We start from the raw sequence: 13,239 nt of genomic DNA on the forward strand, positions 1-13,239 counted from the left end.
TATCTTATTTTTACTGCATTGTCAACGGAAGTACTATTGTAAACTATTATTTACGGTGATTTTCTATATGTAGAAATCATCAGATGTCGAAAACCTTTGATTTAAATATTCATTTATGGTGTGCCTTTTCAAAAGAATGCAATGTTTACAAAACGTATCATATAGAGGTCAAATACCTCGCAATGAAATCGATGAATGACGTGTTCGTCCATATGGATTTGGAGCGATCGTCACACTTCGTCCAGATAGATTAGGACGGGGTATGACAGCATGTTCCCTCTAATTAAATGGATAATTGTCTTATATATTAATGGGTCACTAGTAATTAATAAGTGGGCTAATTAATTGGGTCACTAGCTAGAGTAGGGTGGGCTTAAGCCCAATAAGGTAGAAAGTCCAACAAGACTAACTAGTGTGATCTAGTAAATAATTAAATGAAATTAAGCATCCAAAAGCCCAAGTAGTAATTATTATAAAATAATAATTAATATTTCGCAGTCATAATATTCCGGCTACGACAAAAGTCAAACGTGTGCGCAGTCAGCGGTTTATTCGAAACGTCAAGTAACACTAACGGTTATAAAGGCTTCCGGTGAACAAGTTAAGTATCCTACGTACTCTAAGGCACGTTTTAACATATAAATGAAAGTAAACCACGTATATCAAGATTCCAGAGTATAAAGTAACACAGTACGCACAAATACGCAGTTTTGCAAAAATACAAGGCACGAAAGCAAGTCCAAAAAGTCGGGTCGTTACAAAACAAACACCACGCCCCACTCTCTTACCAACAACGAAGGATGACGAAGTCAAAACACAAGGATCAACAACCTTCTTGCCAGAAAACTGTTCAGAAGCAGGACCCAAAACAACCCCACCGACCTCATTTAGCTTTCTCTTTTTTTTTTCCCCAAAACCTTGACCTTCAAGAGCAACATCAATTTCCGAAAATTGAACACGATATGGGCGATGATCTGAAGCAGCAACAACACCTTTACACTGAAAAAACCCCACCCTATATGTACTTAGCCTTTCCTTATTGAGACAATTTATAACCACCTCTTCCACCTTGGCATTTTCTACATCCTTCCTAACGTGATGATTAACACTATCCGGTTGCAGCAACCCTGCTTCCAAATCAACAGCCTTACCCTTAACCACATCATTACCAACCTGTTTAACATCATTCGCAGTAGCCTTACCTCCACAACAATCAATCCCCCGCACCTCGTCTTCGTCTAAATCAGTATCCAAAGCGTGATTATCATGTTCAACAACAACCTTAGAACCAGTAGCATCCGGACAAACATCAACACCCTTTTCCACTTGTAACAAAATGTCCCGATTCAAGGATGAAATCCAATTCGAGGATAATCCAACATTGATCAAGCGGTTAAGGAGTATGGGATCGTTTAATTCATTAACCCAAACGTTAGACTTTACACTAGAAAATGAATCAACAAGAGTGGCGTCTAAAAGCTCATGAATATGCTTGACAGCCTGAGATTCAATAAAAACGAATAAAGACCCGCGTTCACCAAAGATGTCGAACAATTGGCTACAAAAATCACTTCTCCAAAGTGATTAGCAATAACAGCGCATTCTTTTCAGACAAAAAAGCAATAGGAATACCCCTAATTTCTAACCACACATACCTGAAAAAACCTTTGGCCTTATCCATCAAGGGTTTAATCCAAACAAAATCAGAAGTGCAAGATGTACCAAGCAATTTATCGAAGCCAATCTGATCTTGACAGAGAACAATGCACCTATATAATCCAATCTTAGAAACAGAAGACACAATGACCTTATGCATTAACAGGAAACTTCTAAGCTTAACATCATCAAGAGGCAATTTATCGAAATAATCAGACACCTATCTATCCCTAACATCATAGGCTGATTAATACCAAGGTTAAAATAAACTCGCTTTTGATTACCTGTGATTCTACGATCAACACGAATTCTAGGCCACCCAACATAAATTTCCCGACCAAAAATACCCCAGCCGCTGAGTTTTGAGACAGCAGAGCGAGCACATTCCGTCAAAGCATAAAACACGAAAGCATACCTACGAGCACTCCAAAATTTCACCTCGGTAATTTCACCTTCATTCCCCAAAACACTACAAAGCACGTCTCGTTCGTGTTTTAATATATTTCGCCGTAATTTTTTTTTTTTTTTTCCTTCCTTTGGCGACAAGGAGATAACGTAATATTATTTTATTTAGGAAGAGAACAAAGAAAAGACAAGGTTCTATTTGCCACAAATATTGTTTATCCCTTTTATTTCTTTGTCAAGAAACCTATTTATTCTCTAAATTAGCCTCACCCCTTTTTGCTAAATATATACTCCGTATACTGTATATATATTCATCCTGCTGTTCCCAAATAAATATTCAATCTTGTTTAAAAAAGTCATAGTTTTTGACTGATTTTTATGATATTTTCATCTGGGTTTTCACTTATTTCACTAAAAAGTTAAAAAATACTAGATCTTTCTGGTGGGTTTTTAAAATTTGAGGTGGGTTTTGGTTTTTATTAATGGCTTCTGAAGAGTTGATTGAAGTAAAATTCAGGTTAGCTGATGGCAGTGATATTGGGCCAAACAGATACAGTCCAACCACAACTGTTGGATCTCTGAAACAAATGATAATTTCCCAATTGCCCCAAGGTTAATTCAATTTCCACACTTTATTTTTTACTGTATTTTTTACCAGCATTTATATTTATTATTCAATTCAATTTTTTTTAGTAGAATTTTGGCTATATAACTTACATCCATTGCCAATTTTTTTATTCAAGTGTGATTGAAATGATGATACTTAATGTTAAATTTAGTGGATTTATCCTGTTCTTGGTACATATAGATGTTTTTTTTTCTTTTTTTAATCTTGTTATTAGTATTATCTTCAATCTTCAATTGTTAATTGGTTTGATCCATAAGTTGAAAGTATGATTAATGTAAGAGATAAGATTAAGCAGTTAGGTGTTAACTAGATGCTATTATAATGCTATTGTATAGTTTGGGTTTTAGTATTATTTCTAAATTCTAAATTCTAAATATGTGAACCCTGCATTATATAGATATAAGCTTGTTCTAAGTTCTGCTAAAAAATAACATGTATATTGAGTGATTTTGGCATCACTTAGTGGTCCAAAATGTTTTAATCATTTGTATTTGTGGTTAATGGCTCCGCTTTATATTATACGATATGATACGAAATGATTATGTGATATGGGTTCCCGTTACTCGATATAACAAGAAATGAATATATGCTTAAAAAGTAGGATATAAAGTACTAGAAGATATTGATATACATGAATGCAATGTCTCATGTTGTTTTTTCTCCTAAAAATAATTCTTTCAGTTCGTGTGACAATTTAAATGTTTGTGTTTATACTAATAAAACTTATGATCATATCAATCACATTGTTTGTTTCAAGTGTAACATTTTGATTGTTGAAAATGTTACGCACCGATAACTCCTACAATCAACATCTTTATCGATGGGTTGATGAGCACCACCTACGAAAGTTTCCCTTTTTCCAATTGCAGTATTGATATGTACCCCCGTTACCCTATGTATATATAATCACCGTTTCCGGAAATTAAGAGTGAAAATTTCCTAAATTACATCCATTAGACATCATAAACACCAAAAATACGCATATATGTTATTCTAAAATCCATTTGTTGATCTTTTTTTCTTTTAGTTCTAGGATCTTTCCTTTCTAATCTATTTATTTGAAGTTTTATACTTAATGTTATATGTAATATTTAATCATTTATACTGAAAATTATATAACCTTTAACAGATGAAGACGGCCCAAAGACCATAAACGATGTGAAACTCATCAATGCCGGAAAGATATTGGAGAACGATAAAACGCTTGCCGAGTCTAGATCTCGAGTAAGTGAAGTTCCTGGAGGTATTATCACTATGCTTGTCGTTGTGCGCCCTCCGATGCCAGACAAAAATAACGGTGATTATCATATTAAATCTGATTATTTGTGAGTTTGATTACTAAAATCGACAGTCACGTTCAATACGCACATCCAAACAACACGCAGATGTTTGTCATAGATGCATTATGTATTTATGTTACTACATTTGAAAATCTAATGTTAACAACAAAAATCTTCTCTTAAAGAGAGGATATTATAACTGAACTTTGGAAGTCAAAACCTGGCAGTTGATATTCTCAATATTTATATGTATTTTTTTAACAACTAGGTTTTCGAGCCCATGCGTTGTACGACTGTTAAACCAGATTACATAGTACTCCGTACATCATAGGGCTAAATATTCAAAAGTCTTATATAAACTCTGTAGCTTAAAGTTATTGATTATAACGTTAAAAGTCAAACACTAACATGTCATCTGTTTTTTTTTTTTTTTTTTTTTTTTTTTGTTTAAATGACAGAAAGGTTTCAAGATGACTCCACGAAACAGAGCAGCTGTCCGTGTGCAATTCTTTGAATATTGGACTAACCGAGCTTCTTTAGCTCGTGTTCTGCAGATTTGAAAGCAAATCTTCTGCGTATATCGTATTGCTGATAAAAGAAGTTTGAAGGGTCTTTGATCCTTGAGTTTTGATATTTGCTTGGAACTTTGACTTGCAATCTAAAAATGGTAAAGAAAATGGAACTTATGTTGTATGTTTGAGTTTGTATATAGAAAATTTGACCAAAATTACTTATTTTGAACTATAGTTTATATCCATAAGTTTAATTGTTTTCTAAGCTTTTGTGGGAGAATCTCTATGTTGTAATAATTGTATCATTACCATCTGTCAATGAGATTTTTGTGTAAATTGTAAATTTAAATCACTACATGAAATCTGATAGTTTTATACAATCTGGCATAAAGTTAAAATGAATGTGAGTAAATAAAATCCTAGAGAAAATATGTAAATCGGAATTTTTGTTAGGATTTCTAACATGACAACTCTTAAACTGTCGTTTAATGTGTATAAAAGTATTGTACAATTCAATGATCGTCACTATAATATGAGTATATACTGTCATTTATAATATTTTATGCACGTTAACGACTGTCATTTATAATATTTTATGCACGTTAACGACTGTCTAATGTATATGAAATGTCTAATGTATATGAAATATGACATGGTTCTGTTAATACTGATTGATTTTTAACCATAATGATATTACAATAGTTGAATATAAACAACACAATAAAAGAATCAACTTTTTCTATTAATATGAATCACAACAAGAATAAGTAAAGCGAAAAAGTACAAAAACAGACATACTAAAGAAATTTTGTTAATACTTCTAGTAAACAGTTAGACCCTTTGTAACTAAACCCATTTACACTCATACACAAAAAATAGTCCGTACACCAATAAAACTACTTTGGAGGTTGTATAATAAAACATTATAATGCATATTTAGTGGTGTACGAATAATTTTAGTGGTGTACGGATCATCACCTACAAAACACTAGCTGAAAACACCTGCACTTTCTACTCAAGCCTGCTGATGTTAACCCATACCTATTCACAGATCTTGTTGACTTTTTAACGATACAGTTGACCACTTTTGACTCTACAAAACATTCTTATCTAGTGTTTCGGATGACGAGCGTTTTATGTTCCTGGGTGATCTTACATTCTTGAGAGTCATCATAAGTTTTTGTCTTTCTCCTTCAACTTCAGCAAATTTCAGGCTTAACTGAGAGTAACGTTCATGCATATCGTTAAGTTCAGTTTCAACATTTACATATTTACTCTTAATTTCCAATGTTTCTCTGATCAACTCATTGATGTCCCTGAAGCTTTTAAAGACCGCTTCTTCGTCGCTATGTTGTTTAAGGAAAGAACTGAAAGAATGTAAAAGGATATCATATTAGTTTTATGGTACCATGTTTGACTTTTTTCAGTCAACTCTAAATTCACCCATTACCACAAACAATGGTCAATATGCCAAAATGGTAAATATGAAATCAAAATAGAACGGGTCGGGTCGACCCAACAACATGTTCTCCGTTCGAGTTTTATAAAGAACTGATAATCGGGTAAACGGATAAGGCTTTCAAGTTCAGTTTACCCGAAGAGGTTTTTTACTCAGATGTACGCATACTAATTGAATAGTCTAATGAACTTAAGTCAATAATATATTTATGATTACCTTTGAAATTGAATGCTCGATTTTTTCTTGACCGTTAGTGTTTCAGCTAGCTCGATTTCTAAAGCAAGCACTCTTTTTAACGCATTTCCATCGTCATGAAAATCCTTATAATTCGGATATATGCTCGCGAGCTCTTCGTTAGCCTACAACAAAAAATTTACAATAAAAAACTTACATTAATTAACATTATGCATGTTATAAAATCACATAGCTCAAATTTACCTTGTGAAGTTGAAGAACCACACCCTGTATATCTTGAAAACTTGAGCCAGAAATCATCGAAAGAAGCGAGTTTTCGTCTCTTTGTGAAATTTGCTCTCGTAACAACGAAAGTTCAAACCCGATTTTCAATTTCTCCTCTTCACATTGTTGCAGTAAAGTAACAATCTTTTTGTTTTCTTCCTTGCAACATTCAAGATTCAAGAAAGCACATTCTAATTCGGCTTGTACTGATTGTAACTCACCTTCGGACCCCACAATTTTTAACGACATATCTTCGATCTTTTTCAAATAAGAAGCTTCGGACTTTTTTCTAATGTCGATTTCATCAAGGGCATCTTGTAACTTAATCAATATGTCATCCCCGTTTCGTTTAGAAACAAAAAGTTGTTGCTTTAAATCTTGTACCGTCGTTTCACATTGTTCTTTCATGAAAGCTAATCGTAAAGACTCAGATCTTCCTTCCCGCTTGTTTGTTTCAGGTGAAAGTCGTAACTTTTGCGCGTATTCGTTCATTTTTTCCTTCATTTTTTTGGCGTAGACACTCGCTTCATATATTTGTTTTTCAAGACTCACCGAGTACACATCCAAGTATAGATTCGCACAACATATTTCATTTAGTTCTTTATCTGAGATATGATGACCACCCAACGTTTGTTTTTCGCAACACGTTGCAATTTTATTTTGGAAATTTTCAGAAAACGGTACCGAAGATTCTGAAAAGGTTCTTTTGATTAGGTTCTGATTGGTCTCAAACAAGGACGAAACTTGCAACGCAAGCATATCAAGATTCTTTTGCAGTTGAGTTACTGCAACCGAGTAATTTATACGAGCCCTTTCAAGTGCTGATTCTAAATCCAGAACCTTTTTCTTGAGCTTCTTGTTATGACAATCGAAATCGTCTCTTTCTATTGCAAATTTTAACATTCGGTCGTTCATATCAAGACGTATCGATTCCGTTTCAGCTTTGCAGATCGAAATTGTGTCGGCACACGTTGAATGCTCATTCTTAAGGCTTTCAAACTCTTCCAAAATCTGTTTTCGGTTTTTCTCAAGCTCTGAAATCATTTCCTTGAGTTTTCCATTATGACAACTCAGATCATAGTTTTCTTTAGTTAATATCGAAATCTGATCTTTCATACCATTAACTATTGAATCGGTCTCTGTTTTGCAGGTCAAAATAACAGCGCCACATGTCGAATGCTCATCTTTTAGGTCCTGAAACTCTTTCTCGAGCTCGGAGATGTGTTCTTTCATATGAAGGTGTATCGATTCGGTTTCAGCACACATTGAATGCTCGTTTTTAAGACTCTGAAACTCTCCTAAAATTTGTTCTCGATTTTTTTCGAGCTCGAAGATCCTTTTCTCGAGTTCCTTACTAACACAACTCAACTCATCTCTTTCTATCGTTAACTTCAAAATTTGATCTTTCATATCATGATGTATCGATTCAGTTTCAACACATGTTGCGTGCTCGTTTTTAAGAGTACGAAACTCTTCTAAAATTTGATCTCGATTCTTTTCAAGATCGAAGATTTTTTCCTCGAGTTCCTTATTAACACGACTCAACTCATCTCGTTCTTCAGAAAACTTCAAAATTTGATCTTTCATATCATGATACAACAATTCACTCTTTTCACACTTTGCGTGCTCGTTTTTAAGGCTCTGATACTCGACCGAAATCTGTTCATAATTCTTCTCTAGCTCCTCGATAATACAATCCAATTCACGTCTTTCTTTTGCGAACTCCAACATTTGACTGTCAGTATCACAACGTATCAATTCAATTTCACTTTTGTAGTTCGATATAATGTCGACACAAATCGAATGCTCGTTTTGTAGGCTCTGAAACTCTCCTAGAATCCGTTCATGTTTTTCCACAAGTTCTGAAATCCTTTTCATGAGTTCTTCGTTAACACAACTCATTTCGTCTCTCTCTTTAGCAAATTTTAACTTCTGGTTATTCATCTCATTGCGTACGAATTCAGTCTCGCTTTTGCACGTCGAAATAATATCGCCACATGTCAGATGCTCGCGTTTAAGGCTCTGAAACTCTCCCATAACTTTCTCTCGATTTTTATCGAGGTTTTGCACGAGTGATTCGGCAGCCCTAACCCTTTTTTCCAGATCCTCGTTAACCGTACACATATCATGTCTTTCTTTAGCAAACTTAAACGCTTGATCGCTCAGATCACGACATGCAAGTTCCATCTTCGATTTGCAGGTCGAAACTGTATCGGCACATGTCGAATGCTCCTTTTTTAGACTCTTAAATTCTCCGAGAATTTTTTCCTGTTTTTCTTCAAGTTCTTGCACAAGTGCTTCGGCAACCAAAACTCTATTATTGAGCTCCTCATTAATACAACTTAAATCGTATCTTTCTTTGTTAAATTTCAAGATTTGATCTTTCATACAATGACGTATCGATTCAGTCTCGGATTTGCACGTCGAAATAGAATAAACGCACGTTGAATGCTCGTACCTAAGCTTTTGAAACTCTGCAAGAGTTCGATCCCTATTTTCCTCGAGCTCTTGGACAAGTGCTTCATAATAATACTCCATTTCATTCATCTTTTTTACTAAATTTCCTTTTTCAACTTTCGCTTCATTCAGTTGACTCAAAAGTTTCGAACTTTGACCTTCTTCAAGATCAAAACCTCTTGCGAAACCCGGTTCTTGAACCGTTCCCTTCTCGAGATCCCGTACAATACCAAGAAGCACTTCTAAATCCGGGTGTATAAAGCTCATATCCGATTCAAGTAAACCAATACGAACCTTTTCTATGAGCACCCGTATTCGATCTTCCACAAGTAAAAGCCCGTTTACCAATACAAGTTGACGACGATCACCTTGATCATGTAAACTCTCAAGGTTTGACCTTAATTTTATTTCTTTTAATTGTTCTAATTCATCTTTAAACTTTGAACAATCTGATCTCAGCATCCTAATCTCCCTTTCTAGTTTTTGGCTCGAAGAAATTTCATTTGTTAGATGATCCGTAATCTTACCCGTTTCCATACTCATCTCGTTAGCATGACTATGCAACGTGATTAGTTCTTGTTTCAGCTCAAAAATCAAAGATTCAGCCATTTCCAAACTTCCTCTGAGTGTACGATTCTCTTCGCGAGCAATTGCTAAGCCGTTATTTACAGACAAATCCAAGTTCCGCCCTTCATGATCGGGCCCGTTGGAATTACGAGATTCATGTTTGCCCGATGAATCATGATTGTCAGCATAATAGCTATTTGAAGCATTGCATGAGCCATTATATTCAATAGTTGTATCTGAAAACTCCTGATATATTCAAAACCAAACATTAGTTGCTGTTTTTTTATGTTAGCTAAAAGTTCGACTTGTTTGGCATTGTAGTCATTACAAAATACAAACCACTACGGTACGATTTGGTGACATGTTTCACTGTTTTGTCATTATTCAAATTTAATTTAGATATTCAACGAATGGTGAAAAATATATCAAACATTTGTACCTTATTTCGATTATCATCACAGAGCTGCAATTCAGAAGATGATGCCGGAAAGGAAGATTCTTCATCACGGTTTAGATTACTGCTGCTTTGCAACCCTCTATCGAACTGCTGTTCAAACTCTCTGCACCATATATAAAAAAATAAAATTTAATGAAATAGAGTTGTGCAGTACAACCTTCCAAAGCACAGATTAAAAAAAAAATAAAAAATTAAATTAAATTGACAAGCATTGTAAGCTTAGGATATAAACGCGCAGTTTTCGAGTAATTTTCGGTTGGCTTGCTGCTTTTGGGAATTTTTATAACATATGACTCAATTCTAATAGTACATACTTCTGTAAAATCTAGATACATTTTTCATGTGATTAAAATATCTAACTATATGTCAAAAATATATATAATCAATAAAGAAATAAATAAAAGAAACTTCTGAGCCCAAATCAAAAGTGATATCACACCCTATGGTACCTGAATCCGGTTTTACCCGTCAGCAACTGGACTGTAACCTGCACCAGAAAGATAAAGTCAATCACCCTGGAAAAAGTTTCATGTAATAAGTGTTGGGGTGGCAATTTGGGTCAAGTACAACTGGGTCAAGTACATGTTGAATGGGTTAGGAATTTCAACCTTAACGTAGACACCACCAATCGGTTTAGTTAAATGGGTTAGACGGATTTGCGGTTTGACAGGTCAACTTCTTTAAGTTCGAGTAAGTTATGGAAATGTAGCAAAGACCCGATCAAGAACCCGGGAAAAAATATATACGAACACTATAAAAGCTTAGAGTTCCGTACATGCAAAATGGTTCCGTACTCAGATCCATGAAGAGGCAAAGAAACAACAAACGGGTCAGATGCATCCGCAAAATCAGCAAGATTAATGATAGTTTCACCGAGGATGCTCGCATGTGAAGTGCCCTGATAAACGAAAAAAATCAAAATGAAATCAACTATAATATAATTTAAACAAAAAAAATCAAATATGTAATAAAAAGGACGAAACAAGCTTACCATCCCCACAATGAGGTTGTAGAGCTTATCATCGTATCGTTTATTTCTAGAATCTATTACAAGTCTTGTAGTTTCGTAGATAGGATCTGCCCATTTGCACGTCCCGTTTCTAACGTTTGCTTTGCTAGTTTTTGCAATAATCTTGCCAGATTCGGTCGGTATGAAGCAAACAAATAATTTTTCCCATCCATTTTGTGGAATCTGATATATTGCAACCATTCAAGAGCGAAAAAAAGGTGTAAATAAGTCATAGTATATTAATATTATAAAATTATTATATAAACACTAAAAGAGTAAACAGTGTTGTAGAACTCGGAATTACTCCTCGAGTACTCGTTTTGCAGCTCGGGGAGTACTCGCTCAAACTCGGTCAAACTCAATCAAAACTCGAAAACTCGGGATTACTCGGAAAATCGGTCAAAACTCGGCCAAAACTCGAGAAATCAATCAAAATTGGTCAATACTCAGCCACTATGGTCAATGTCAAACATAGTCAACTACTCCCCGAGTTGCCGAGTACTCGGTATAAAGTCCTGACCGAGAAGCGATTTTTCAACCTTGACAGTAAAAGAGAAGCTCGACTATTAAGAGATACCGTGATCTCTAGAAACATGTTACTTTCTTGATTGAAAGTATAAAGATTCGTTTAAATGCTATTATTATATAGTTTTACTTGGTAATTGAAAACAAAGAAATAGTGGAACTTACATTTGTAGCATGAAACTGCAGCCGAAAAACAACTTTTACTCTAGACTTCTCAACCTTCCATTTGGTAGTCCTCAACATTATTGCATGATCATGAAACACAAAATCGTGGGTTCCACTTGTTATCTAATTAAGACTACTGCGAAATCTAAATCCAACATCATCATCAGAAACTTCGTTAACACTTTCAATACATTAGTTTAACTTAACATTACGTTCATTGTTCAATAATTTTTGTTTGATTAAAAGTTTCGATCTTTTGGTCTAACTTTCCAAAAGCAGACTCATCCTATGTACCCCTTTTGTTATGCACTTTGTATGCTTCTGTTCACTAATTCGATTACAAGGGGAAGATTGCTTAAATTTGGTAGAATGTGTTTTACTATTAGTCAAATACTTCATATACACACAAAGGAAAATATTAGATAAAAATGAATAGTGTCAATATTTTGTAGTGAAGAAAAAGGTATATTTAGCTTGAAATTTAGCCAAAAAAACATGAAATGATTTCAACTTTCATGTGCCATCATTAATAATTAAAAAAGAAAAACAACTAAGGAAAACTAACATGTTGATGGTCATATTTTCTACCTAATCATCGAATAACAAAAATTAAATATGCATGCACATGATTGTTTAATGGTATTAGACTAGAGTCAAATTACCAATCACACATTAAACTCAAAAAAAAAAAAAAAAAAAAAAAAAAAAAAAAAAAACAACTACTGGTAATAATAAATCTCAATTTTTTTTTTTTAATAATTCAACTTCAGCTTGAACAAAGGTAAATGCATACCTTCTCTAATCTAACTGATGTAGTCCACACTGGTTCAAAACCCTAAATACTATAAACATGAACCACACATTAAACAAATGAAATTTCTTGTCGTTTTTATTAATTACATTAAAACACTATAAATAATTCAAGAATAGTAAATAAAAAAGAAACAAAAAATTTACTTTCAGATTAGTAAAGAAAAAGTTTTGAAACTATAATCAACTAAGCAAATGTCAAACTTTATAAACCAAAACAACATTAAATCTCAATTCAATGAACCAAAGTTTGAACCTTTACACAAAAAATGAAGAAATAGAAGAAAACCCAGTTGGAAAAACTATTGAATTTCAATAAATAAAATCAACAAGTTTGAAACTTTACATTATGTTTTCAAGATTTTAATAATACCCAACTGGGAATATGCTTAAGAATAGTAAACCAAGGGTAACATTTGAAGTTTAGTTACAGAAATTAGATAAAGAACAGTAATAAATATAGATTAAAGTAAATTACTACCTGAAAATGAAAGATCTGAATTGGGGGGATTATAATTGAAGCAACATTTAAGAAATCTGACAGGGATTGAGTGAGAAGTATGGCGTGAAGAAACAGTAACTCCAACTGGGTTTTGTTAGTTTAATCACTTTGCTACTTTGCTACTGCATATGAAAAAAGGGAAATGGGACAGAGAAGGTAGTGAGAATTGAGTTGTTTTTTTATATTTATTTATTTATTTATTTATTTATTATTATTATTATTATTATTATTATTATTATTATTATTATTATTATTATTATTATTATAAACTTAAAAGTTTTAAAACTTACAAAAAATTAGTGGGAAGCCTAGAGACAATCTGGGCCCCCACACCTCTAGCAATAGCAA

The 13,239-nt window shown here is 33.7% G+C and overlaps 2 protein-coding genes across 3 annotated transcripts; one reads left to right on the forward strand and one right to left on the reverse strand.

Moving 5' to 3' along the window:
• Positions 1 to 2,356: 2,356 nt before the first annotated feature.
• On the forward strand, positions 2,357 to 4,787 carry LOC139898838 (membrane-anchored ubiquitin-fold protein 3-like). Its single transcript, XM_071881636.1, has 3 exons — positions 2,357 to 2,673; positions 3,819 to 3,986; positions 4,428 to 4,787. The coding sequence occupies exons 1-3, from the start codon at positions 2,544 to 2,546 to the stop codon at positions 4,481 to 4,483; spliced, it is 354 nt and encodes a 117-aa protein (XP_071737737.1). The 5' UTR covers positions 2,357 to 2,543; the 3' UTR covers positions 4,484 to 4,787.
• A 491-nt stretch (positions 4,788 to 5,278) lies between these two features.
• On the reverse strand, positions 5,279 to 13,005 carry LOC139898839 (uncharacterized). 2 transcript variants are annotated; one of them, XM_071881637.1, is made up of 10 exons: positions 12,871 to 13,001; positions 12,373 to 12,421; positions 11,580 to 11,724; positions 10,872 to 11,072; positions 10,656 to 10,778; positions 10,330 to 10,367; positions 9,863 to 9,983; positions 6,379 to 9,669; positions 6,157 to 6,299; positions 5,279 to 5,848 (listed from the first exon to the last, which is right to left on the reverse strand). In XM_071881637.1, the coding sequence occupies exons 3-10, from the start codon at positions 11,655 to 11,657 to the stop codon at positions 5,575 to 5,577; spliced, it is 4,269 nt and encodes a 1,422-aa protein (XP_071737738.1). In that variant the 5' UTR covers positions 11,658 to 11,724; positions 12,373 to 12,421; positions 12,871 to 13,001; the 3' UTR covers positions 5,279 to 5,574. The 2 variants fall into 2 exon arrangements, with proteins under 2 accessions (XP_071737738.1, XP_071737739.1); XM_071881638.1 differs by lacking the exon at positions 12,373 to 12,421 and having other exon boundaries at positions 12,871 to 13,005.
• Positions 13,006 to 13,239: the final 234 nt, after the last annotated feature.

This window comes from Rutidosis leptorrhynchoides, chromosome 3 (genome assembly GCF_046630445.1).
Source record: "Rutidosis leptorrhynchoides isolate AG116_Rl617_1_P2 chromosome 3, CSIRO_AGI_Rlap_v1, whole genome shotgun sequence".
NCBI classification, from domain to species: domain Eukaryota; kingdom Viridiplantae; phylum Streptophyta; class Magnoliopsida; order Asterales; family Asteraceae; genus Rutidosis; species Rutidosis leptorrhynchoides.